The 25,309-nt window shown below is 46.9% G+C and overlaps 1 protein-coding gene across 4 annotated transcripts; it reads left to right on the top strand.

Annotated features, from left to right (window-relative positions):
• The first annotated feature begins 388 nt into the window (after positions 1 to 388).
• On the top strand, positions 389 to 24,829 carry LOC135264004 (CMP-N-acetylneuraminate-beta-galactosamide-alpha-2,3-sialyltransferase 4-like). 4 transcript variants are annotated; one of them, XM_064352561.1, is made up of 12 exons: positions 389 to 718; positions 10,514 to 10,599; positions 12,880 to 12,951; positions 15,730 to 15,802; positions 17,371 to 17,460; positions 19,135 to 19,232; positions 19,774 to 19,837; positions 20,137 to 20,232; positions 21,206 to 21,395; positions 21,793 to 21,930; positions 23,469 to 23,621; positions 23,806 to 24,829. In XM_064352561.1, the coding sequence occupies exons 3-12, from the start codon at positions 12,930 to 12,932 to the stop codon at positions 23,893 to 23,895; spliced, it is 1,014 nt and encodes a 337-aa protein (XP_064208631.1). In that variant the 5' UTR covers positions 389 to 718; positions 10,514 to 10,599; positions 12,880 to 12,929; the 3' UTR covers positions 23,896 to 24,829. The 4 variants fall into 4 exon arrangements, with proteins under 4 accessions (XP_064208631.1, XP_064208633.1, XP_064208634.1 ...); XM_064352562.1 differs by lacking the exon at positions 389 to 718 and adding an exon at positions 5,681 to 5,699; XM_064352563.1 differs by lacking the exon at positions 10,514 to 10,599.
• Positions 24,830 to 25,309: the final 480 nt, after the last annotated feature.

Genomic DNA, 25,309 nt, shown 5'->3' with positions numbered 1-25,309 from the left:
AAAAAATGATAAGCTATATCATGTATTTATGGACCATGGTGATTTACTAATACTGTACTGGTATACACCAGAGCAATGTACAGGTATGTACCATTTGTACCGATTAATCATTTTTAGGGTGAAAAAAACTGCATTTCTTTTCAGGTCACAGATGTAGGCTACCCGGTATTTTATCCTCGCATCAGTACCAAAATTACGGGTTATAAGGCATGCATATACTTGCAACAACAGCCGAGGCGAAAATCTTTAATGTTTCGAAGGGAATTTATACCTTTTATTCGCACGCATACAGTTATCACAAGATTGCAACAACGAGTGTCCAAACCGTAAGGGTTCTGCAGAGAAGAGTCTTACCGTGCCCAAATCAACCCTCTTTAAAACATGCGCATGCGTCTATAGGAAAAGGCGTGCAGCGTGTATCGCTGCCTAACTTGCATTCCGATGGATCTCTTAATCATCGAACAGTCAGAAATGATGTGAAATCGTGGGGTCATTTTTTTTCTTTCTTTCTTGTAAGCTTGTAACTGGCGAAGTACTAGTCAGGACTGTTTCAAAATAAGACCAGCCGAGCCATACTGGACACGTCCTACTACTGAGGAGGTCTGAGGACAAAAAACATTAACACGACCACTCTTTCTTCAAATGGTAACATTGGCATCGCTGAGTCCTGGTATGGGAAGGAACTAGCTAGCTGTTGGTAGCTAGTCATAAATCATTGGTGAGTTATCCAGCCAGCTGTTATATCAGTTTCTATGGACTTTGTGTACAGTAGTTGGTTGTTTACAAAACACTACAATAATTAATATGGTAGCTAACGGAACGCAGGCAGTTAGCCTTTGCATAACGTTACCGCGTATTTATTTGATATAGCTGGCGGTAGCTAATTGTGTTCTTGGCTTGTAACGTTTGCTAATACTCTCGCTGCATATTTTTGAGGCATCGTGTCAGTCTGATTATCATCGACTTGTTGGCTACCTATTGTCTTTTTCGTGATTTCCCCCACCAAGTAATGGTTGCTATCTAAATATAAGCAGATATCCAGGCACAGCAACCCGCCCCGTCTCTTGTCTCGGGAGCTAACGTTAGGACTTTTGTGCTTGGAATAGTTGCGGTTGCTTGATGTCTAGTTCCACTGCTTGCCAGCATTGGGTTAGCAACAGACCTTAGGTATACTATCCTGTGTTTTAGGAGTAGCCTTGGTTCTTTGTTCAGTATACATGTCTTCTGTTAGAATTAATTGTGGGTAGTCATAGTCGTCTCTGTGCTCACCTTCCTTTTTTGACCCAGAAGTAGCTATGTCAGTTCATCCTGAGATAACGTGTTGCGCTATGCGAACAATCGCAAGTGTAAGTAATTTGATAAGGTAGTTTATTTAATGTGTATAAAATGAGCCAGCGACCAACACTAAGTAAAACAAGAATCATTTTGATCGAATGCGCTCGTTTCTACGAAGTTATCTTGGGTTTCCTGCTCTGCAAGTGAATACTCCTTATTTTACCGTGGTGCCAATGACTTTAATAGTAGCTAACTGCAAGAAAAAGCAACATGCTATTTGATGTAGGCATGCACCCTTACAGAATTTAAGCTAAATTACTACAACCACATCTACTAACCATGCGTGCATTATCAGCAACGTTCCACATATTTTCAAAAAAATATTTTGTCACATTGCACTATAAAAAATGCTAATGCGCCCACATCCAAGTCAATGGTGTAGGTAGAGTAGGGGAGTAATGCAAACGAGTCTGCACACTATCCATGCAGTTTTCAGATAACCAAGAAGAACCAGCACGTGAAAACATTGATCACACTGTGGTGTATTTAATTAAAAAATCTTTTTTAGTATTTTAGGCGCCAGTAAAGTGGTGCGCAGACTCGCAGTGCTGTGATATTACACTGTTCACTCATTCCCTCAAATGTAAAACCCCAGTCCACATGCTCAACCACTAGTGCAGTTCTCCATTGTTTGTATTGACCTTATTTTACGATGGGTAAACAGACATGTCAGTTGACATGCTGTTCGCTAAGTACTCAGTGCCTAATGGATCGAAGCTAATCAATGCTAGTGCTTGGTAAGTACTGTGATTGGCAATATCCTGGGGGAACTTAAGTTGCTGCGAGAAGAGGTGTTGGTAGTCCAGTAGGGGGCAGTATTCCCTGTGGACCAAGTAGAAGACTAGGTGCCCCAGTAGTGTATTGATGGGGCCATGGTGCTGCAGGAATGGCTAGGTCATTACATTACATTACATTACATTACAGGCATTTGGCAGACGCTCTTATCCAGAGCGACGTACAACAAAGTGTATAACCATAACCAGGAACAAGTATGACGAAAACCCTAGAGAGAAGTACCGGTCCAAGTGCAGGGAACAACCGCATAGTTCAACTTGGACCCTGAAGGTTAAACTGATTAACACTAACACAATGAGAACGGCAACAACGCAGTCTATGGAAAAAATACAAGCAGTAGTTAAGACAGTTAATGCACCTAAGTTACCTACGAAACAGCTGCCTAGTTACAACCCTAAGCTTAAAGTCATTTACAGGGGGGTAGGGAGGGATGGGGAGAGGTGCAGCCTGAAGAGGTGAGTCTTCAGTCGTCTCTTGAAATGGGTCAGTGTCTCAGCTGTTCTGACCTCCACGGGGAGGTCATTCCACCATCGTGGGGCCAGAACAGACAGGAGACGTGTTCTGGAAGTGCAGGTGCGAAGAGGGGGAGGTGCCAGGCGTCCTGAGGTAGCAGAATGGAGGGATCTGGCTGGCATGTAGGGTTTGAATATCTTGTGGAGGTATGCTGGGGCTGATCCCTTGACTGCCTGGTATGCTAGGAGCCTGGTATGCTAGGTCCAGCCCATTGTTAAAGTATCGGATTTTCTGGTGCTGTCCTGGATACTGGGAAGACTCCCTTCGGCAATTGTCACTGAATCTGATGCAATAGTTTCTTTGTTTTTTGGCCAAATGTATTTTTTTTTGCAATCAGTGTTTGAGTGACAGACAGGGGCGTTTTCTTGGTTGGATTTGTTTTTAAAACATGGCATGATACTTTCTATCAGTCTTTTTTTTTTCCTGGGTATTTTTTTTTTTTTTTGGAATCACAATACCCCCCCCCCCCCACCACCACCCCTTCATTTCTTAAAAAAGAAAGTCACCCAGGAGCCTCGGGCAAAATGGATGCCTGAAACCCGACAAAGAAATAAATCTAACAATGAGAAGTTGTGTCCGTGTGGCTGGAAGCCATGTTTCTCCTCTACAGCACCTGCTCTGAGTGCTGTGTGAAGGGCCTAGGGGGGGTGTGGAGCAGTGTTTGGCTCTCCATGAAGTGCACCTCCATTTTACTGCTTTCTGTCCCCTTACACCAACCCTGTTCCTGGATATCTACCGCCCAGGTGGCTTTTCATTTCAACAGTGATTTGGCGCACCCGATTCTGCTAATTAGCAGCTCAAGATCTCGAGGGGTGCATGCCAATACGTTTAACTCCTCGCCTCCTTTTCCTTCACTCTCCAACCCGTTAGGATGTGGAGGCAAGGAGGAGAGGAGACAAGCGGAAGAAAGGAGAGAACGGGAGGAGGCGTGAAGAAAATCGGACAGCTGATCTGCTTGTCCGTAATCAAAGTCGACATTGGCTGTTGATGAAATAGCCCTATCATAAAAGCGTTGTTTTTTTGCTGACCCCACAAATGGTCCCATAGCCAACCACAGATCTCACACATGGCCAGTCCCATTTAAAGCTACGAAATTGCTTGTAAGTTTCAAGTAGAGGAAGATCGTGTACAGTATACAAGCAAGCACTTGGCATTAATGTTTGCGCTGAGACAATAATTGATATCAGCCCATAGGATCAAAGTAAACATCTCAGTGTGTGCGCAAACATAACGATTTACTCTAAGTACCAAATCCCGATCTCTCTCACACACACACACACACACTCACACACACTACCTACAGGACTGTGAAGGAGAGCCTGGTGTGTCGTGGGGTTAATGACTCTGCAGGGTGACTTTAGCAGCTCTCCTGCGCAGAAAGGTGTAAGATCCTCTCCCCTGTCCCCCCTGCTGTTAATCGGCGGTGAAGTTCTTCCTGTTCTAAGCCCGTGGGCTGCATGTTGGTACTCTGCATTGGCCCGAAGAGCTTCCTCTGCAACGTGGCTAAAACATAGTCCCTGCACGAGCCTCCGTGTTGTTCAGTATACAGATCGGATAATCAGACGGTAATTACGTGCGTGCCAGTTTCCTGTAACGCTAGGCGGCTATCGCGCGGTCCGTGTCGGGTTCTCTCTTTCTTCACGTCGGGGGAAATTCGCGCGAGTGCTTATTCATGTCAAGATGCCGCATCTCCAAATCTCTCAAGATGGCAGTTATTCTACCCCACCCCCCCCCCCCCCCCCCAGAATGTTTTCTCATTCTAAGCGAAAGTCGGGCCTCGTGGTATGCCGCCGAAAATCGAAACGGATGCGCTACACGCGAGATGCCAATGGCATATTGGCACGGTCGGATGCTGCAGCCTGCCTCAGCTGGCGTTCTGAAATTTATATTGGCGCTCAAATTTTTGTTCGCTCTGTAGAACACGAACGACAAATTGTTCTCTGTATCAGAACGCGTAGTGTACTTGTGCATTAGTGTAATTTGTAACATTAGGCTATTTCTGAAAACTGAATAGCCTACAGTTTCCACGTGGTCCTATTTAAACATAATTGTGTGCTGCATGTACTCTTAAGATGCAATATGTTTGGAAAAGATCTTGACAGCTGAATTGTTCTGCTCAAATGATTAGTGTTTCACTGCCTTTCATAATCACTAAATGTTCAATCATTATGATCGTTTTAAAGTTTCTGAGCACTATCTTACACAGCGACATGGGACGTTTAGCCTACTGTTCGCAGTCTAATCAAGATTAACTTCCGTTGAAAAGCCCGTGGGTTTTTGTTTTGCTGTTATTGCTTTTAAGTTGATCCAGTAATAAGCTTGATGGCTTGCATATCTTCAGTGCTTAACGTTACATGCTGCCACATGTCACTTCATATATCAGGTGTAAGTTATTCAACATCTGTATTTATTTTTCTCAAAACAGCAGCTTGGCCAAATATTTGCACATGTCATATGCATCATACAACGCCCATAAGAAGGCATCCCAGAATGCTTAAGTCAAGGTTGATTTTAACAATGTTCCAGAAGAGTAATGGCATGTTTTATATGTGCAGTCAAAAGTGCTGCACATATAAAATCTGTTTTAGACAGACATGAGTAATGTGTTTATTCACCGGTCAACATTCTTCATAGGCTACATGTTACATTATTTGTAATATCAGTTCGCTTTTAAGTCATAAAGCCAAAGGAAGGAAAAAAAAAAATCCTAAAGGGGTTCAATGTTAATTCCTTTTGACAGACAGATATCGAGCTCTTTCCTTTAGCATCTGACCATATTCACATAGTTGATTCCCTTGTTCACAAAGCGTGCATACGTGCTGTATGTGAGGCACAAGCTCTTTGTTTACATACCTGGACTGTTTGCCAGTGACGATCTCAAGTTCTTTGAACTAGCATGAACCCGGAGCAGCTCACTTTGCATAGGGCCTGGCTAGTCAAATAGCAATCGTCCCCACCGGCAGGGAGGGCATTGGTTTTGCTCAGCAGTTTTTTTTTTTTTTTGCATTACTAGACCGAGCGGTTGATAAAGCACACAGGACTGGTCCTTTTTAAAGGTAAGCAAATAAGCTACCTTTTGATGCCATTGTTTGAGCAGAGCTGCTTGTTCAAAAGGAATACGCACACAACTGGGCAAAAAACTGAGTTTTGTTAAGTTTCTTCTCCCCAGAGCGGGCTCTTTCTTTTCAGTGGGGAGTGGACAGCTGTCCTTATGTCACCCCCCTCCCAAATTGGTACTTAAATATGCAGCGTTTTAAAATATGAAAACAATGGTATTTTTCTTTGATTCTTCAAATAGGTCACTTAGATAATTTATTAAAGTTTTGGCTACTTCTCGTCATAGTGTAGGCCTAGTGTTTGAGCTCGGAGGGTACATTGTATTTATTTGCCGTATTATAAACAACCAAGTGGAGTTATGTCATTGAACTTTGTCATTTTTGTCATCATTTTTAGTAGATGAGAGACTGGCTATAGCTCATATATGGGTATGTGTCCAATATTAGTTGCATTGATTGACTAAGAATGGATTTTGGCAAAATTATCATTTGTAGTGTTGAATGAGGAAAAAGTAATTAAATATCAAGGAACAGTTTCAGATTTGGTTTTTCAATAAGTAGCCTAACTAACTAGCATTTTACATGATAAATTAATGAATCTGTGATTATTTAAGTGTTCAGCTTTGGACAAGTAGAACAAATACAATCTGTAGCCTATATTGCTTCTGGCTTTCACTGGGCATTCTTCCCAGAATTAATATTAATGGTTGTGTTTTTGATCTGATAACTTGGCCTCACATGCGTTACACAATGTGGTGATACGGATTTCACAAATAATTGATAAAACAGTGTTTTTTGGTAAATCTTAGTAAATTAATTTGTTATTAAAAAAAAAAAGAAATAGGCTAGCCTAAATGGAAGAATGAGCTCTGCGTGGGTCCCACGGGTTCTTTGGATCCATCGTATGGCCGTAATGTCGTAACCATGGTTACAAGCGATTGGGCTGCGAACGGTGTGTCAGAAAGCGTACGTTCAGCGTGAACCCAATGCGCTTCTTTTAAACTGAGGACTGCGGGGCTGCTACCGGTGCAGTTTCCAAAAAGGGAAACGGATCTCCGATAAGACGACACCACCAAGACTGCCAGTTTTAAAGACGCGTTTGCATTTTCTTCTGTCCTCTTGCACACAGTTTTTAAATATGTTTTTTTAAATTCTAATTGACTAGGCCCTGGCCAGAACCGTCCACTTTAAAATTCAGACGAGTTTAGTCGTGTCTGAATTGTGAATTTGACATTTGAAACGGGTAGTGCCTGTGTCTTATGCTCACACACATTATTTTTCTGCTTTTTCCATATCGATCACTGTTCACTGACCCTACAGCTGCTTTCATGTGATAGCTACCATAATTTATTGGGACTCACTGTCGATTTGTGAGGTTTATTGGAGACTTTTGTTGAGGTAGATTTCAAATTGAATTCTTTTATATATATGTGTGTGTGTGTGTGTGTGTGTGTGTGTGTGTGTGTGAATTTGGCACCCAATGTGGGGCCGAGCCTCTCGAATTTGGATTGTCCAGCTGCTGGAGCAGCAGCCGCGTTCACGCTGTGGACCCCACTGCCAGTTCGGGTTCGAGTGTTGACTCGTGGTGTCGCCAGCTGCTTCTTCTCACACCGCCGACTACAGCTAAGCTCGCATAGGGCGGAGTCGGAGGAGGACCTTTCACACGCAGGCCGCGGGTGCACGATTGACCAGCAGGGGCCGCTAGATAGCGACGAACGCGGATCCCCTAACCGACTGATCCCTCCTGTACCCCGGGCGACGCAATCGGCAGTTGCACAAGGCCCTATGGAGCTAGACGCCACAGGAAGATGAATTGTGAAGCAAGCACGGACTGGGCTGCAGTTCAGAAAGTGACAGTTGCGACATCAGTTGTGACTTCACATAAACCCATTGGAGGAAAAAAAATAACTTTGCATTATCGGTTTGTCGAGATCAAAAAAACTCGGAAACAGGATCTTCTTGTTTATCGAGGCACCGATGACACTGTCCTGTCAGACCTACCCCGTTGTTTTTCGAGATGTTACGTGGTTCGTGGAGAAGTGCCGTGACCGATGAGCAGCCGATTGATGAGTGCCGTTATCTCGACTGTCGTCCGCCCTCATTTTGTATCACGCAAAAGGGGGGGGGGGGGCGGGGAGCCATCTTCTGCGAGATCACGTTTCACCTGATTGGCTCGCGTTAAGGCGATACACCGGAGATCGTCCCGAGTCAGCCTCCTGATGGGCCGGTCTGTTTTATGCCGTGGGTCACTTAAAATCATAAAGCTAAGGTCCTCCGGCAAGGGGGACCCCAGAGGGGCCAGGATGGGGCCCCGTGGAGGCGGCCCGACCCCTCCGGCGGGCCTGGAGCGGCGCCAGGCCCCGCCACGCCGCGGTCGATAACGGCGGCACTGTTCTCCACGGCGATCGGACCACGTGCCTCGGGGAGGCGCTGGCTGTGGGGAGAAGGCCGTACCTGACGTTTAGGGTTTGGGGGGGGGGAGAGTTCCTCTTGGAAGCGGGAGCATGTGGAGGTAGTTAACGGGGCCCTGAATGAGGCATTCACGAGCCTGCCGTCGCGGAAGGAGCGCCAGGGGAGACGGCGGAGCGGCGGTGGGCTGCTGGTCTCAGGGCGGGCCTACCGGCTCGCTTCCTGGTGGGGATCGCGTTACAGTGGAGGGAAGAGGCCACGCTTACTCACTGACTGACTGACTTACATAATGACTGACTGACTGACTTTTACTTACTGACTATCTTTCTTTCTTGCATACATACATACCTACATACTGATTCACTGACTGACTATATTACTTGCATACTGACTGACTGACTGTCTGTCTTGCATGCATACTGACTGACTGACTTATTTACTGACTGACTGACTATCATATTTGCATACTGACTGACTGACTGTCTGTCTTGCATGCATACTGACTGACTGACTTATTTACTGACTGACTGACTATCATACTTGCATACTGACTGACTGCCTTTTTTACTTACTGACTATCTTACTTAGCCTACATACTGACTGACTGACTGTCTTGCATGCATGCTGACCGACTGACTTACTGTTGCTTGCTTTCTTACCGACTAACTGACTGACTGACTGGTAGTTTGCTCCTAGTTAAGAGCCTTTAATGAGGCCTGCTCATTTCCAGGCTCTGTAATTGTTACAGGCTCGTCTCGCCATTTTGAGAGCGATCCAGGTGTCCTGCCAGGCGAACAGAAGCCGTGTAAAATGGCGCGAATTGGAGTTCTTTTTTTTTCTTTCTCCTGGCCGACGTTAAAAAAGAAAGGGTCGTTGTGCGCTGAGCGCTGTGGCCACCGGCTCCGCTTCTGTTTCACACAGGCGTGCGGTTTTCCGCCAGCGCCGCCGCACTTGCGCTTCCATTTTAGGTCTTGTTTTCGCTTGTGCTAATTAGCTAGGACGCTAATTAGCATTCTCCTCTGAGCGTGGCGCTCGGAATGGCCGGCGTTCTGGGCCGCACGAGCGCGCACACACACGGGCGCGCGCGGAGACACGCGCGCGCACGTACGGCCGGGGTCAAGCAGAGTGCGCGAGCAGCTGGAACAGAAGACCCCCTTATGCGCCCGCCATCTTAAAATTGCTGCCACAAGCCTGGATCGAGCTCCAGCCCTTACGGTCCACGGGACCCGCTCGAGAAGTCAAAACCCGCATTGTTCAGCCGGAGCTCTCCAGGCGAAATTGGGTAATGGGGCCGAGCGTGGCACCGGTACAGCAGAGTAATGAGGAACGACTCAAACGCGCATCAGAGTCCTTCAAAAAATGCAGGCAGGCGAGTGGCAAGTCCCACAAATGCGTCTGGAGTTCTTGAAAGTTGAGATTTTCGGTTTAGCGCCCTGATTAACCGAAAATATCCATCCAGGTGGGATTTCAAAATTCCTTAAAAAAAATGTCTGGCTAGGTTTTTTCCTAATTCTATAGACCGTATATGAGCCAACGAATAGCCCTCTTGACACGAGAATAGCACTCCTGTCCTCTTTTTGAAATCCAATATTTGCTGGCCCTACTAAACATAGCTTACAGGCTAATGTTCAGCATAAAGGCAAATCCTAAAAATAGGCTTTGGGTGGCATTTGCTGTCAGAATATTTTTACATAATTCCAAATGACCTGTGACCACGGCGCCTGTCCTATGTGTCAGATTTGCGTGACCTTCACCTTCAAAAGCCGAAAAACGACTCCTCCTCGGTCCCTGTTTTGCATTACATTTACTTGGCAGATGCTTTTATCCGAAGCCACGTACGCTAAGTTCACACGGAAGGTCGTTGGAACAACTACAAAACACACGCAATACGCATTTTGTAACAGTTATTCATTTATGAGCCCTACTGCGACCAAACGGGGGGGGGGCGGGGTCCTGCAGACAATGGTGCAGTGTGTTCACTGTAGGAGACTATATTATGGTGCTACCTCAGTCTAAAATTATTTTGCCTAAAGACTACCTAGAGAAGCTGAAACACAGGCTCTAGGCTGTTTATTTTTTGTATTCTTGTGTGGTATAGCTAACTGAATATTTATGTTCTCTATGTTTTTTTGCGTATTTCGATTGTGTGCGCCATTTTCCCCTACTGGGGTACCTGCCTACCCTAAACGTGGGAGCCGCTGAAGGAGCTCTGCGGTATTTTGTGCACGTGTACTGCTCGCGTATTCTCTAACCGCGATCCACGGATGAGGAGACAGATGGCCTACGAGCGCGGGGCCTGGATTTCCGTTCGTTTCCTCTGCAGATCTGCGCCTCGTGACTCGTTCGGGGAAGGAGCCGTCGTCCGAATCAACGCCGTTAAAACTTTTACTGTGTTTAATCTGCAGGGTGGAAGCCGCTGTAAAAAAAGAAAAAAGAAAAAAAGAAAAAAGAAGAGCCCGCAGTCCTGAGGTGGAAATGACCAAACGGAAAGGTACGAAAAGGGCGTGGACTTGCTCCTCGCACGCAGACAAGCAGCAGGGACGGTTAATTAGGTTCAGTGGCCCATTCCTCTGCGACCGATGGGTTAGCCAAGGATGTCGAAACCGTGGCGGAAGTTGGCATCGTGTTCCGAGCCTGGTCTGGGGGGTGGCGGTTAGAGGAGGGTGTTAGCTGACAAGATGTTTTTTTCTCGCTTGTTCAGGACTGATCTGCTTTCAGGGGTTGCGCTGTGTTCCTCCACAGCAGGAAAATGGGGAACGCACGGAGACCCCCCCCCCCCAGGCCTCGCTTCCTTCCTCTTCCTCACACACTGCTTCTCTTCCATTAATCCCCAGCAATACTGGGCGGCAGTGTATTGTATAATGGGCGGGGACCTTACTGGTCTTGTAACCGAAAGGTCACAGTTTCAATTCCCGGGTAGGACACTGCTGTTTGTACTCTTGAGCAAGGTGCTGTATATTGCTTCAACATATGTGTAAGTTGCTCCGGATAGAAGTGTCTGCTAAATGCCTGTAATGTAATGTGATGCAAATAGTTCTGAATGCTGTTGAGTTTTACAGCAAGCCTGGCATGGCGTTAGCGAGCGTGCTACCGTGTGAAGGAGCTCTGCTTGAAAATCAGATGTGCTGCGTTCCTTTTTGGAAGGGTTTGCCGCGGTGATTTCCTGGTGATTGGCTGTGGTCTGCAGGCTGCTTCAGCGAATGCGGATGTTTTTTAGGTGGCCGCACGCCAGACCAGGTGCCAGTCATGCATCGCAGATTTTCTCTGGTTGGCTCTTGCTCTCCTGACTCCAGAGCAGAGTTATGAGTTATGACGTGTAACAAACTATTGGGGGACTGTAATTTGGAGGGGGGGGGCAAAAGTTTCCAATGGTGAGTTTCATGGACAATCATCTTCCTAGCCGCCACCCCCCCCCACCCCCCAAATTACAGTCCCCCAATAGTTTGTTACACGTCATAACTCATAACTCTGCTGTGTGGACCCCACACGGAAATGGAACGTGTTCTCAGCTCCTTTTCTGAGCTCAGTGAACCGTGATGCGAGGCTCAATTAAATATACTGCCCTGGAATTGTTCTCTTATCTCTTATTGGAATCTTATCTGATGGAGGTTTCGAAGCACGGGCCTGAATTAACCCCGTTTTAAGGTGTACAGTATGCACATTCGGCTGCAAAGCCAACTTTGCTCTTGGTGGCGCAGATTTCTGCCTTCAGTGAGTCAACTATGTACAGAGAGATGCATACTGTTTTTGTTATTGCTCGTGTCAATAAAGAGTTTCGAATGAATTTTCTTTCCTTGTTTGATCATGTGGCGAGAGAGTTCTATCTTTCCATTTTCCTGCGAAACACAATGTCCACAGTCTCGTTTGTCTGGTTTATAACCATTCAAATATTGACCTGTGTTTATCCAGGAAGTTTGCTCAAGATCTGGAATCTTTTTTTTTTTTTTCAAGGCACCAGGCCTAAGTAGCAGGCAACACAGTGTCAACATAAAGCATTGCAATACATATGACATATTAAACAATGCAGTGACGACATAAGTAAATACCACGGGGGGTAAAAGGCTGTAATTAACTTTTGGTGTGTCACTTTTTTTCAGTAAATGCTGAACAGAGCCCAAAAGCAAACGTCCTGTGAGGGTGCGGTAATTGCAGACTGTAATCCGTAAGAACCCCCCGGCTATCTGTGACATCATTGGCACTATAATCCCGCCTAATCCCCGATCTAAACTTGGCTTTTTTTTTCGGATGCATTATTTAAAGCCGACAGATCTCGCTCTGCCGTACGCAATGGCATGAGATTGAAATGCCCCCCCCCCCCCGGTCGTCATCTCCGGCCCCGCGCCCCTAAGCCGATTTAATCGCCCGTCCCGTCCCGTCCCGTCCCGTCCGGGAGCGGGATTTCCCCCGGCCCGCTTCCCGCGCGAGAGTCCGCGGGGAGGACGGGAGACCGTCGCCCTTTTCCAGAAGCCTTCTTTTTTTTTTTTTTTTTTCCCCTCGCTGTTTTTCAAGTTTTGTTTCCTTTTTTTCTCGTACTTCTGTTTCCTTTAGCTTTTTTTTTTTTTTTTTTTTTAGTTTTTTTTGGTGTGCGTGTGTGTGAAGAAAACAGGCCAGAATAGTCCCGTTGTCACGGGTCACAGTTGCTTGGCGCCCGTCCCAGCTTTTGGTTCGCTGTGCCGACGGCTACCTGGATACGAGAACGGCAGGAAGGACAAAGACGGGGACGGCCAGGTGTTGACGGAGCATTCTGTGGTAACATTTCTTTCTTCTCCAGGGTAACGCCATGTGCTGTTCGGAGATGAGAGCGCGTAGGAGCATGTGAAGATGTCCCTCAAGACAGCAAAAAGTAAGACCTCAAGACCAACTTGAGTTTTTAACGGCGGACGTACCTGGGCACTCTAGTTTCCTGTGTTTTCCCGTGCGATGCAAGTGCGTACATTGGAAATGTGAGGACACTAGCAGTTCCTGTTGGTTTTTATTAGTTATCAAGGAATAATGTAATTGTGATGCCCCAATTACACTTATTATTCAAGAGCACATTATTGAGAAAAAGGTCACCAAAATCATGAGACCTTAACTCTTATGAACATCTGTGGGAGCTGTTGAAGAGGGAAAAGTCAAGTCACATCCACAGAGCATCTATGGGAAGCGTTGATAACTGACTATTTTTGACCTTCAGTAAACTCTTTTGGACTCATTAAAAAAATAATGTTCTCTCGAATAAGAAGTATAAGAAGTTATCATTATTGTGTTAGCCCTTGGTAAATAATGAAATCAATCAGGTCTTGGTAGTGTCCTTAGACTTTTGGTTCCCACTGTATATAGACCCATCTCTTCCTCATTTTCGGTCATCAGAAAGAACAACGGTTCTTTTTTAAGAATTAGCCTACAGTTTTAAGCCAGTGTTGAGGTGACGTTGATTAAACAGAGGGTCATGCTTAAATAAACATGCTTTATCTATACGAGGGCTCCAGTGCTTGCTCTGGGCTGTTCTTTCTGAAGAACCCGGACATAGAAAATTAATTAAACTACAAATAGACCCTATTAGTATTTCCTCTATCATTTTACAACCTTAAATGTGTTTTAAATGTATCTGGCAGGATAATCTAACTTGGCATCTCCTTTGATAAGTTCTCAGTGGTCAATATAGCAATGACAAGCTTTTGTTGAGTTAGCTAACAGCCCAGGTAGCTAACAGTGTAATGGCTCCCAGTGTTAAAAGGAGGTGGTTGTCACTGGATACTCTCTCTGTTGCTAGCGAGCTAGCTTGCACCTTGGTTTAGTACCAGTCGTGATGCTTTTTTCAGTAGTTAATTGGAAAGTGCTGGAATGCATCAAGCTTGAGCTTGTATTTTTTCCCCCATTTCTGTGTTCTTGTGGTTACATTTCTTTGAAATTCGGCTATTTGTATGTTTGTTTTTTGAAAAGGAGTAACTGAAAGTTCCAGTGAAGGAAGACAAAAGGGTACCAGGATTATTTACTTTTTGTATGTGCTGACATTAAAAGGTAAGGCAACGCAATGTTTTGGGAAAGTTGAACCATTAGGAGTAAGAGTGTGCACACGGACGGGGGGTATAGGAACCCTGTTCGTAATTACAGCGGGAAGCCTAAGTAAGTGTTGAAAGACCTTGGCACCGACTGCGCCTACGTTCTTCGTCGGGTACTGCTCGGCCGGCAGGCTGAGCTCGCAGAGAACGGAACAGCTGGTCTGGACTGGGCCGGTGGTACCAGCGTAGCGTAGGGGGACGGTGCACCGGCCACGTCATCCAATCAGTTTGTCTGAGCGGTCCAATCAATGTTCTCGAGATGCTGTGTCTTCCGCAAGACTGAATAGCTGTCTCTGTGTATTGTTGTATGTCCAGTTGACTGTTGTACAGTCTGTAACTATTCTGTAGGCGTACTGCTGCTGCCTTGGCCAGGTCTCACTGAGATTAAAAGAGATTTGAATAATAATAATAAACAAAGGTTCTGAAGGGTTTTTTTTTCTCCGATGCCTCCTGCCCTAGTTAGACGTGCAGGATCAGTCTGTTTGCGGTTGTGCAGGCCCTCTGGTCTGTCATTCAGCTGAAGCGGTTCCTGTGGACGTGCTTGGCCACCACGCCCAAATGACTCTAGGTGTTATAAAAATAGATTATAAAGATGCGTCAAACGATTTCTCAAGAAAACTTTTTCCTGTGCCAGCGTAGTTAATAATGAAATAATGAAATAATTCATGTTTTGAGCAATATTTTTCTTTTTCTTTTTTTTTGGGGGGTGGGAGGGGGGCGGGGGGTGGGGGTGGCATGTGACATTTGACACATAGTTGGTTCCTTGAAGGCATCAGTGTAGATACTCTCTGTTTTGGTGAGTAATGTAATCTTCATGGTAAATAATCAAAGCAACACAACCACTTATACATTTACATACTAATCAGTCGGCTTGTTGATGCATCTTGTTTTTCCTAAACCAGGTGTGTCCAGTCTCATGCAAAAAGAGCCAGTGTGGGTGAAAGCTTTTGTTTTGATCTGAGACACCCACTGAACCTAATTAGAGACCAGCCCTGGTCAGGTTAGGACAACTTAATAGAGGTGATTAACATACAGCACTGCGTTGACTGCTTGACAAGTGGCTTCAGAAAGTATCGCCCTCTTCTTGTAGGAGGACAAAAATACAAGTACAAATAGGCCGGGGGAAAAAAAAAAAACTCATGGCAACATCTTTTGTTCACTTCCAATTTGCATGAAGGCCAGACAAGCAAACCGCGGTATCTGTTATCACAGCAGTGCCGGCTGAGCGCAGCGGAGATTGCGGATGGATCACTTTGGCTGTGTAGCCTGAGGCGAGGTGCAGGTGCACACCGCACAGTCAGTCTCTGTGCATTTCCATAAATCAACACCGATATTTAACAAACGCTCGTCGCAGATATGCCCGGTAAACTAAACTGCCTCAGGAGGAGGCCTAGGGCGACGGTCCGTGCCAAGAAAAAAAACTCCCTGGGTGGAACAGATCTTGGGAGGAACCAGACTCACAAGGGGGGGAGTGGGAGGGAGTCCACCCTGGAACAGGGCTAATGAGTCAACGTTCAGGCTAACAGTGTGCGCCGAGAGGTTAAAAAACATGCGTCTGCTTTCGTTCTGCTCCACAGCATGGTCCATCAGACTGATAATGGTGCTGCTCTTCTTCGTCTCCTTCTACTTCTCCCACGTGTTTCTCCAGAGGTAAGGCCCGTCCCCGTCCTCCTCCTCCTCCTCCTCCTCCTCCTCCTCTAACCCGTTCCTCTTCCCGCGGAAGAGCAAAGGGCTTCTAGAAGCTTCCTCAGAGAGTAGAAACACGAGCCTGACCTTGAAGCGAAACGAATCGCACGGTGCTAATGAACTTATAGCAGTTACTAATTGTGTGAATGTATAGCGCTGGCTGATCACAGGGGGAAATCTGTGCAAACTCTCTGCGTGGAGTTTGCAAGTTCTCCGCGTAATAGCGTGGGTTTCCTCCGGGCACCCTGGCTTCCTCCCACGCCAGAAGACCCGTAACGTCAGGTTAGACACGTATGTCAAGGGCGGAGGTGTAGTATAATGGGTAAGGAACTGGTCTTGTACCCTAAAGGTCGCAGGTTCAGTTCCTGATTGCTTCAAGTGTGTATCCAGCTGTGTAAATGCTATGTAAAAAGTTGCGTGAGTCACTCTGGATAAGAGCGTCTGCTAAATGCCAGTACTGTAATGTATGCTCCTGCCATTGCCCTTGACCACGGCGCTGGCCTCAGAACTGGAGTTGGTCCCCGGGCGCTGCACTGTGGCTCCTTAAATAGCTAGGGTGGGTCAAGAGGACCAATTTCCCCACGGGGTCAATAAAGCGCGACTTAAACGTAACATTTTCACAGGCAGCGTCTTTCACGGCGGCGCGAACGTCACACCCGCCGCCTCAGCTAAGGCCTCACGCGTTAGCCAACGGCCCCAAATAAGGAGCTGTGAGGTCGCATCTCTGTTTGTATGTACGTTTGGTGCGTCGTTTTTTAGCTTTTTTTTTAGCCTGTGGCCTGTTTTTTTTTTTTTTTTTCCCCTCACTGTAGCGATTGCACATGAAGAAATTTAATCTTGAGATCTCCATTTTTAAACAGTCAGCAGCTCAGAAGACTAGTCTGCAAGGCGAAGAAAACGTGACGCGCAGTTTGTGAAATGCACATTTTGGCGCGGGCGGGCTCTTTAAAGCTGGCGAGAGGCGACGCTGACTCGGTCCATCTGGACCGCTGGGTCTGCCGGGTGCTGTAGCACCGCCCTGGGAGAGCGAGTGGCGCAAATTGAACAGGCCGAGGGACGCATCGGAAAAACGAGGACAGTACGCTGGCTGTGCCTTTCAGAATTGAGATTCCCCTTCCCGTTTCTTTTATTGATGTCTAAATGTCAACGTCCTTTTTTTTTTCCTCTCTCTTTAGTGTAGGCAGACCTGTCCTTTATTAACACTGGTACATTGTTTCCACTCTTGAACGTGACATTCTATTATCACTGATTTCTTTGTCAGTCACGTGAAAATCGATGTAAAATAAACTGGTTCCGTGATGCGGACGTAATCGTGAAATGGTTTTAGAAATTTTTTTTTTTTTTTTTTTTAGAAAAACATAAATGCATTCCTGACGTAAAGGGTGGGTAACCTGTGGCTTTCGCTCGGGGGTCAGCAGAGTAGCTCTTTGCGACGAGTCCCGACAGCCAATCGATGTCACGGCTTCGGTGAGCCCCCCGCCGTCCTTTTTTTTGGGCTTTAGGTTTTTGAGAGCGTCCGTTTTCTCTGTCAGTTACACAGGCACCGGCAAGCCCCCCGCCCCCAGCAAGACGGCGTGCGACGGCTGGATGATGTCGAAGAAGTGGGAGGCCCTCGGCTTTAAGTGAGTGGTGAAGGCTCCTCGCGATCCCGGTGGTGGCGAATAGGGGTAGCGGTAACGACTGTCTAGTTTTGGATCCTTTATACTGACATACTAACATTTTAACATCAAAGGAAATCGGCACTTTTTTTTTTTTTTACTAGGCATTTGGAGGGTAATATTTTAAGTATTAATGATATGAATTTCAAAGGCATAACTTGTACTCTCTTTCTTAGTGAAATGTACTCCTGTCAGTGTTGATTAGAGTGTCAGTACTGAACTGTACTGTACAGTACTGAATTATTTTGACGTGCTTATGCCATATGTTGCTGTGAAGGGCCACGTTTCGCCGCAGCTGCAGAAATGAAGACTGAATTGCAGATTTGAAAGCGGAGCGGTTTTTGACAGTTGGAAATAGAATCGAGTTGTTTTCGCGAGCCAGGTTATTTACAGGATGCCGCAAAATGAAGAAGCGCTGTTCTGTCATTCACCGCACTGTGACAACACTGGTGTCGGTAATCTATTGCTCTCGGACCATTCTGCAGCTGATAAATTTTGCTGCCTCAAAAAAAAACAATTTTAACCGCATTAAATGACTGTTCAATGTATAAAGACGACGGTTTTAAGTTCACTTGCTTACTTGTACATTACAGAATGTCTCAAAGTTTCAAACGCCATATTTAGTTGCATGGAAGATGGTGTCTAATTTGTTTTTTTAATGGTAGAATTGGAGAAGATTATAAGTGAAAGCAAGATGGAGATGCTGTGGCTGGGCTTTTTTTTAACGAGAACTGAAAAAATAGCAGCTATGCTGTGGTGAAGGTTGGGGTGGTGAGTGGCTGCACAGCAATGTGCTCTCTTAACATTAGAGTCCCCCCCCCAGCCCCCCCCCTCCCCTTCCCATTAATGCTACACATTTCCTGTTTGGGGAGGGAACAGCCTGACAGGCATCTGGTACTTCTCCGCTCGTCACCCGTAGGTAGCCCTCCTGGACGTTAGCCGAGGCGTCGCTACCTAACCGCAGAACGCGCGCGTCTTTTTTTTCCCGTAAGGAGGTTGCGATAAGGGCGAACGCATTCCTTGCGCGCAGAACACTTGAAATGTGCTCAGCGGGCGATTATTCGACGCCCCCTTTTTAGACGTTTTCCACGCGGGCTATCGTGACCGCAGCAGGCGTGCGCTGACAGATAGGGGCACATCGCCTGGCAACGCCGACGGGGGGGGGGAACAAAAAAACAAGTGGTTGATTCTGTGGCGTCTTTGTGCCGGAAGCAGGATGAGCGTTGTCTTCAAAAACACGTCAAATTAAGCAGGTTATTTCATTGGGTTGTGCCGTTTTCTGTTTTTGCAACTGCGAGGGCATGTACTACATATGAAATGATTTCTAAACGCTGACAAGGTTCCACAAAATCGTTCCACAAAAGTTACGCGTGATTTTAAAAATGGCCCCTTTCACTGGCTTGCATGCAGATTTTATTGCACAATCCCAGAAATTCATGTGGTGATAATCTTCTCTCCCTATTTGAATACTAAGGTGGGTATAACGGCATTTGGCTGAGTATGTGACTGCTTCGTTCCCTAAGGCCGTGTGAAAATCTTCCTTTTGTGCGTTCTTCATTCTGTTTCATTGAATTAATTTGCATATAATCTGTTCTTTCTTTCCCTCTCTCTTTTTTTTCCCAAACCCGTCTGACCCAGTGTGAGCAGAAACACGCAGCTGTTCCTGAGGCTGGGGGATTTCTTCTGGAAAGACTGCTCCTCGTCGCTGCCGTTACCGTACGGCGTGAAGGGCAGTGGTGAGTCCTCCCTCGCTCTCTCTCTCTCCCTCTCCCTCTCTCTCTCTCTCTCCCTCTCTCTCTCTCTCTCTCTCTCTCTCTCCCTCTCTCTCTCCCTCTCTCCCTCTCTCTCTCTCGCTCTCTCTCTCCCTCTCTCTCTCTCTCTCTCTCTCTCTCCTCTCTCTCTCCCTCTCTCCCTCTCTCCCTCTCTCTCTCTCTCTCTCTCTCTCTCTCGCGAAGTTTTATTTCGGGGGGGCCCCAGGACGAGTCCGCCGCTTTCGGGCCCGGGCGCTGACAGTTTTATTAAATATGCATGCTCTCTTTCAGTCCCGCTCCGCACGTGTGCCCGAAAGCTCGCTGGAGTCGGGGTTCGGGGTTAGCCGACGGCAGCCCTGCGTTTTTCGGGTTCCGTTCTTTCCCCCGTTTTGCGCACGGACGTGACGCCGGTCCCGGTGTTCAGCCGGCGCCGGGTTTTGTAAATCAGAAGTTCGCCCTCGGCGGAAATCCCCGAACCCCGAAACGCGCGGGGGCTCAGAATCCTCTGTCGTCTCTTCTTTTGCAGAGGCGTACCTCCTGAAGGTTCTGGCCAGCGCGGCAAGCTACAGAATGCCAGACAGCGTCAAGAGGTATGCGAGACGTTGCATCATCCGCCCCGACGCTCGGAAACAGCACTTCTTCCCTTTCAAAAGAAAGAAAAGCAAGAATGTCCCAAAAAAAACAACATTTTGCTGCAGACACATCAATCTCCTTAAAGGAGGTGAAGTGAATCCAGGCGTGAAAGGGGGTTATGTGGGCTAGCTTGTGACGCCCTGCCATAGGAAATTACCCAGAGCTCCTTTCTCCAGGGGTCCGTGAGTTCCGTAATGAGTTTCGGTTTGTGTCCGCGTCGGAGTGACCGCCTCATTTCCGCTGTCCCTGTCTCCAGCTCGCTGTGCAGAACCTGCGTGGTCATCGGAAACGGGTTCAGCATCAAGAACAGCTCGCTAGGGGGCGCTATAAACAAGTACGACGTGGTGATCAGGTAAATGGCATTTCCAAATACCCGGTTCATTTTACCTTTGTGTGATTGTACCAATCCCCGTGTTTTTGTGTTTAAACTCGTAGATTTAAAAAGTTGTTTTAGCCACCTTTTCCTTGGTTCGCTGCTCCCGCCTTGGTCTTCCCCCAAGCTGTAGGAGCACCTTTCCTTTGGGAATGCTAAATTATCGGCAGTGACGTACGGCTTGTTCCCATATGCCTTTGAAGCAGTTCCGTCACTTTTCTTGCTGCTCTGCGCAGTTGTCATGCCCCATTGAGTTCTCACACTGTCCTCGTATCCCAGCGACACATTTAGCGAGCAGATGCTGTCAACTAGTTCAGTTTAGACTCCACACTGCTTCTGAAACGGGCGGTTTTTCATCTGCCTCATGTGGAATTTGGCAAATTAGACTGTCATAGAGAATTAGCGCTAAGTGCAGCATTAGACAAGAAGGAGTTATGTCATAAACTGGTCTTATACTGCAGCCTATCAGCTGTAGGGTACCTTCTATTCCAAGTTGCAGTTTATTGTTTCTGTCGCATGCTGTTTATGGAAAATAAATGGCAGAGATTCCTTTTATGCCTTTAACATGGCATGAAAACAGGTTTATTTTTCTTTTGATTTGCACTTGTGATACCAGTGAGTGACATTGCCACTGTCGCAAAAGAAATGTCAAAGTCATTGTGTTACTCCAGAACGTTGAGGAAACGTTATTGATAGTGGAGCGCTCTTGTTTTTCTGTTCAACAGATGAAATGCCTAAAATTACAACTGACGTAGATGTAACACAAAATGACACTCCGTTGTGGAAATTAGAACTTGTAATGCTTTTTCTCACGTATACACTGCCCGTTGGTGGACGCCTGTGATTCTGATTGGTCCTTTTTTCTCTTGCGTTTTGTTTACACTGAGATGCTGTGTCAAGCCTGTGGTTGAGATGGTGTTTTTTTTCGGCTCGTCTCTGTTCCCGCGCGCAGGCTGAACGACGCTCCCGTACGGGGCTACGAGGACGACGTCGGCAACAAGACCACCATGCGCTTCTTCTACCCGGAGTCGGCCTCCTCCAACCCCGGCGTCCACAACGACCCGGACACCCTCATGGTGCTGGTGCCCTTCAAACAGCAGGACCTGCGCTGGATCAAGGAGATCCTCAATGACGAGAAGAGGGTACTGCCAACTCGCACCCGGTGCTGTGGGTCTCTGGGGGTGGGATGGGGTGGGGTGTGGTTCTGAGGGAGGCTAACCAATCAGAACGCTGCATTAGCCCTGAACTTTTAAGATGCGAAGCACCTCATGGATCTGGCTTGTAATTCACTCACTCACTCACATTTGGCAGGCCAAATATTCTCCACAAGAGGGAGCTATTGGCACGAAATTTGGGAGGGGGTGCTATGTAAGAGTGGTGCTTCACGTCAGTGACACTGTGTGTCCTTGTTTGACAATAAACGTGCAATAAGATGGGGAGTTTAATTTTTTGGTGGGGAAATTAAAGGTGCTGGAGAGGGTTTGTCAGTACCGGGCCCTGTCACTTCTCCATTCTCCAACCCTGTCTCTTTTCCACCAGGAGAGGAAGGGGTTCTGGAAGCCCCCTCCTCAGTTCTGGCTGGGGAACCCCAAGCAGCTCCGCATCCTGGACCCCTTCTTCCTGCACCAGACCGCCAGCCGGCTGCTCAACATCCCCCTCAAGCCAAAGAGCAACCAGGTGAGAGCTCCGCTGCCCCCCCCCCCCCACCCCCATGCTGGGAACGCACATGCCCACGAACGCCTTCACACGTGTTCAGACTCAGTCTCGCACTCGCTCGCTCACACGCACACATGCACACGTGTACGCTCACACAGCACATACATGTGTGCTCTCTATCTCTCCCTCTTTCTATCTCTGCCCCGTCTGTCTGTCTCCCCCCCTCTTTCTCTCTCTCTCTCTCTCTGCATTTATTTCCGCTGGTATTCCCTGATTCATTAGGAATTTTTGTTTTTTAATTCTCTAAATAATGTGTCTGCTGAGGCACATGCATTTTTGTAAATATTCTGTCCTACTATTAGCTGTTAGCTGGCTAATCAGGAAAAGCATCCCTGATTGGGGTACATGCAGTTTGTACAGCGTGCATATGCAACAGTATTCTCACATTCTACAGACAGGTTTCTGTCTCTACCCAGGAAATCGATTTCCTGACTCTCGAAAGGGCAAAATAAAAGATAATATCAGCTATTATAGGAAATTGTTATATGATCTCAATCTTTACCCTTGATGTACAAAAATGTGAGATTGTACGATTAAAGAAATCCAGGTGAAAATGATAACAATCTCATCCCAGAGTTTCAAAACACACTATTACGAAGATTTAAACCAATGCGAAAGGTAAAACTAAGTGTTTTAAGTTTTTGGAAAAAAACAATCTCGGGAGATGCCATGAAATTGCACAGCAGTCTGAATTGCTCGTTGAGCAACACTCCGCATGTCCAACGCTGCCTGTCCATCATAACTGCACGAACAGTCGAGCTGCGCCAGATATTTTTCAGATGAGCTGCGGGCGACATTTTGTTCTATTTGGATTTGGATCGATACTGCGCTTTTTTCCCCCCTTACCAACCTGACGCCAAAATATTTAATTTGGATGGCGTGCACAGAAATCATCAGTGTCTCTTTAAAAAAAAAAAAAAAGATTTCTTCAACATTGAAACGGCAGAGGCCGCTGACTCGTTTCCAGGTCCCTGTCAAACTAGTTGGTTTGCCAGAGGGTTCGAGACGAGCCGTTTCGAACCCGTGCAGAACTCTCCGGTTACAGGGAGACGGACGGCCCGGCTTCGGACCAGCGCTCTGTTCCTGCTGAGCGCTTGGAAAGGAGAGGAGGGAGAGTTACGTCAGCTTCTCCCCTCTGCTTGCCTTCATGTGGAAACAATTTCGTCCGCTTACCCTCTCGTGCGATTTTTGGAAATCGTCATACAGAGGTGGCGAGCTGCGGTGCGGCGGAGAGACCCTGGTAATGGCCCAAAGAGCAGGTTTCCCCAGGGGGGGCGGGGGGGTTGAGGTTGAGGGGGTGCCCCTCGTTCCGGAATTCTGCGAGTCGGCGAAAGAAAATTTCTGGGGTTTTTTTTTGGCGTTGGCTAAAATGCAGTACAGCCGAGGGCAGTGTCGAGACAGCTGAAGACGTCAGGGGAACGTGCCCCTGCTGCCACCTGCTGGCGGAATGCAGTATCGCCCTCGTGTGGTGAAACCGGCTCTTTGCCCTGTTCCCGCAGAATCCCGTGCACCCCACCACGGGGATCTTGGCCATATACGTCGCCCTCAACTTCTGCGACATGGTGCACGTAGCCGGATTCGGGTACCCCGAGTCGAGGAACCACAAGCAGCCCATTCACTACTACGGGCAGGACACAATGAAATCCATGAAGGTAACGCAGAAAAGGCCCAAAGGCTTTAAATGCAGGACCCCTGTCATGTAGAGGCCATTTTGTCAGCTTATGTGAAATTTCTGGGGGTTTTGGCGGGGAGTTTGTGTGTGTTGGTCTTTAATTCCAGGACATTGGACGGTTGGTCTTATTTTGGTCGTGTGTATGTTTCTGGTCTTTCTCCCAGGATTCCTACCATGACCTCAGACATGAAGCAGACGCTATAAAGAGGCTGGAGGACTCGGGTGCCATCCTGTTGCTGAGTCACCCGTCCTGACTGACGGACTGCTTCCGCTCTCTCACACACACACACACGCGCGCGCGCGTGTACATGCGCATACTGGCACACACGCATGCATGCTCGCACATTTTATCTCTCTCACCAACAGACACACACACAGTCTCTCACACACACACATGCACACACATTCTGCGTGGGACTGCTAGTGTTGTTGTACACACACACACACACACACACACATGGTCCAGACAGGCCAGTAAAACAAGCCGGTAAGGTCCGGCATTGTGTACGTAGTTTCGCAGGTTCGTGAACACCCTGCTCTTTAGATACACCAAAGCAGCGGTCAAATAGAAATAAGAAAATGTGTGCTCAGTGCTGCACAGACCTTGCGGCATAGATTGTATAGCATACCATTTTTTAAAAGTCGGGCCAGACATGCCATGTGAAAAACGAACATCATCAAGCATCCGAAAAACAATGTTAAAACACACTTAGCCTTCACAGAGAACCACTTGTCGTCGGTCCTCTATTTTATTGACATTTTATTGGCTGTTGGAAATCCCCCCCCGCCGCCCCTTCTTCATGGTGGCCACGCCTTCATGGGGAACAGAATCGGAGAATGCTCCGGAACTCTTTCTGTACCCAGAACCCTGCGAGGACATCCTGGTCGGGCCCAGTGGCAGTCGCCCCTTGTGCCTGACACAGTGCGCGTGTTGAGGTGTCGTGCCGAGGTACGGCCACGTCGTTGGCTTTCGGAGCGAGCGCCCAGAGACAGTTGCTGGAAACGGTGATGTGGGTCACATCACCGCTGGACGATTGGAATTTTGTGGGCGGGGCTACGTCCAGAATCCCCACCAGTGACCCGCCATACTGTGACAGAGACTCTGAGCTTTTTTTTTCGGGGGAGCTGGAGGTCGTTTTTAAATTGCTCTTCTCATTGGAAATAAAAGGCATGGTGGAAGAACTGAAATGTTTACACTCTCGTGTCTTTTTTATTTTTTTGTACTGTTTATTAAAATTTATGAAACTTTTTTATTTTTATTTTTTACAAGTTTTGTGTATTCAAGCCCATTCGTTTGCAAATATCCATAACTTTTGATAAAAAAGTTCCAGTTCAAGCCAACAAAGGGAAAATAACCTCAGATGAATAGGTAATGGCTGTCATTATATCTGATGTTTGCATTATAGCAGGCTAGTGTTTGATTTCCTGTTGTGGTAGTTCATTGAAGTGCAGCATTTATAAATCCATGTAAATGGTGGTAAAAGGTAAATTTGCTTTCATTTTAAGGTGTTAAAATGAAAAAAAGGTTATTTTTTATTTTATTTTATGTTTTACTTTTGTACAGTAAGGGTCGGACATGGAGCCCAACGGACATTGGCTGTGGAGGAGGTTGTGCTTAGCATGAAACAGCTGTTGTGCTCTGGTATTACTGCTCATATATAAATCAGC

Source organism: Anguilla rostrata, chromosome 9 (genome assembly GCF_018555375.3).
Source record: "Anguilla rostrata isolate EN2019 chromosome 9, ASM1855537v3, whole genome shotgun sequence".
NCBI classification, from domain to species: Eukaryota; Metazoa; Chordata; class Actinopteri; order Anguilliformes; family Anguillidae; genus Anguilla; species Anguilla rostrata.
Note: the sequence above shows the minus strand (reverse complement) of the source record. Positions and strands in the feature narration are given on the sequence as shown.

Excerpts from the sequence above, each read along its gene's own strand:
- LOC135264004 (XM_064352563.1), top strand. The coding sequence starts at position 12,930 with ATGTCCCTCAAGACAGCAAAAA. Across the intron at positions 12,952-15,729 it reads GTCCCTCAAGACAGCAAAAA|CATGGTCCATCAGACTGATA; the intron begins GTAAGACCTCAA and ends TCTGCTCCACAG. Across the intron at positions 21,396-21,792 it reads TCCTCAATGACGAGAAGAGG|GAGAGGAAGGGGTTCTGGAA; the intron begins GTACTGCCAACT and ends CTTTTCCACCAG.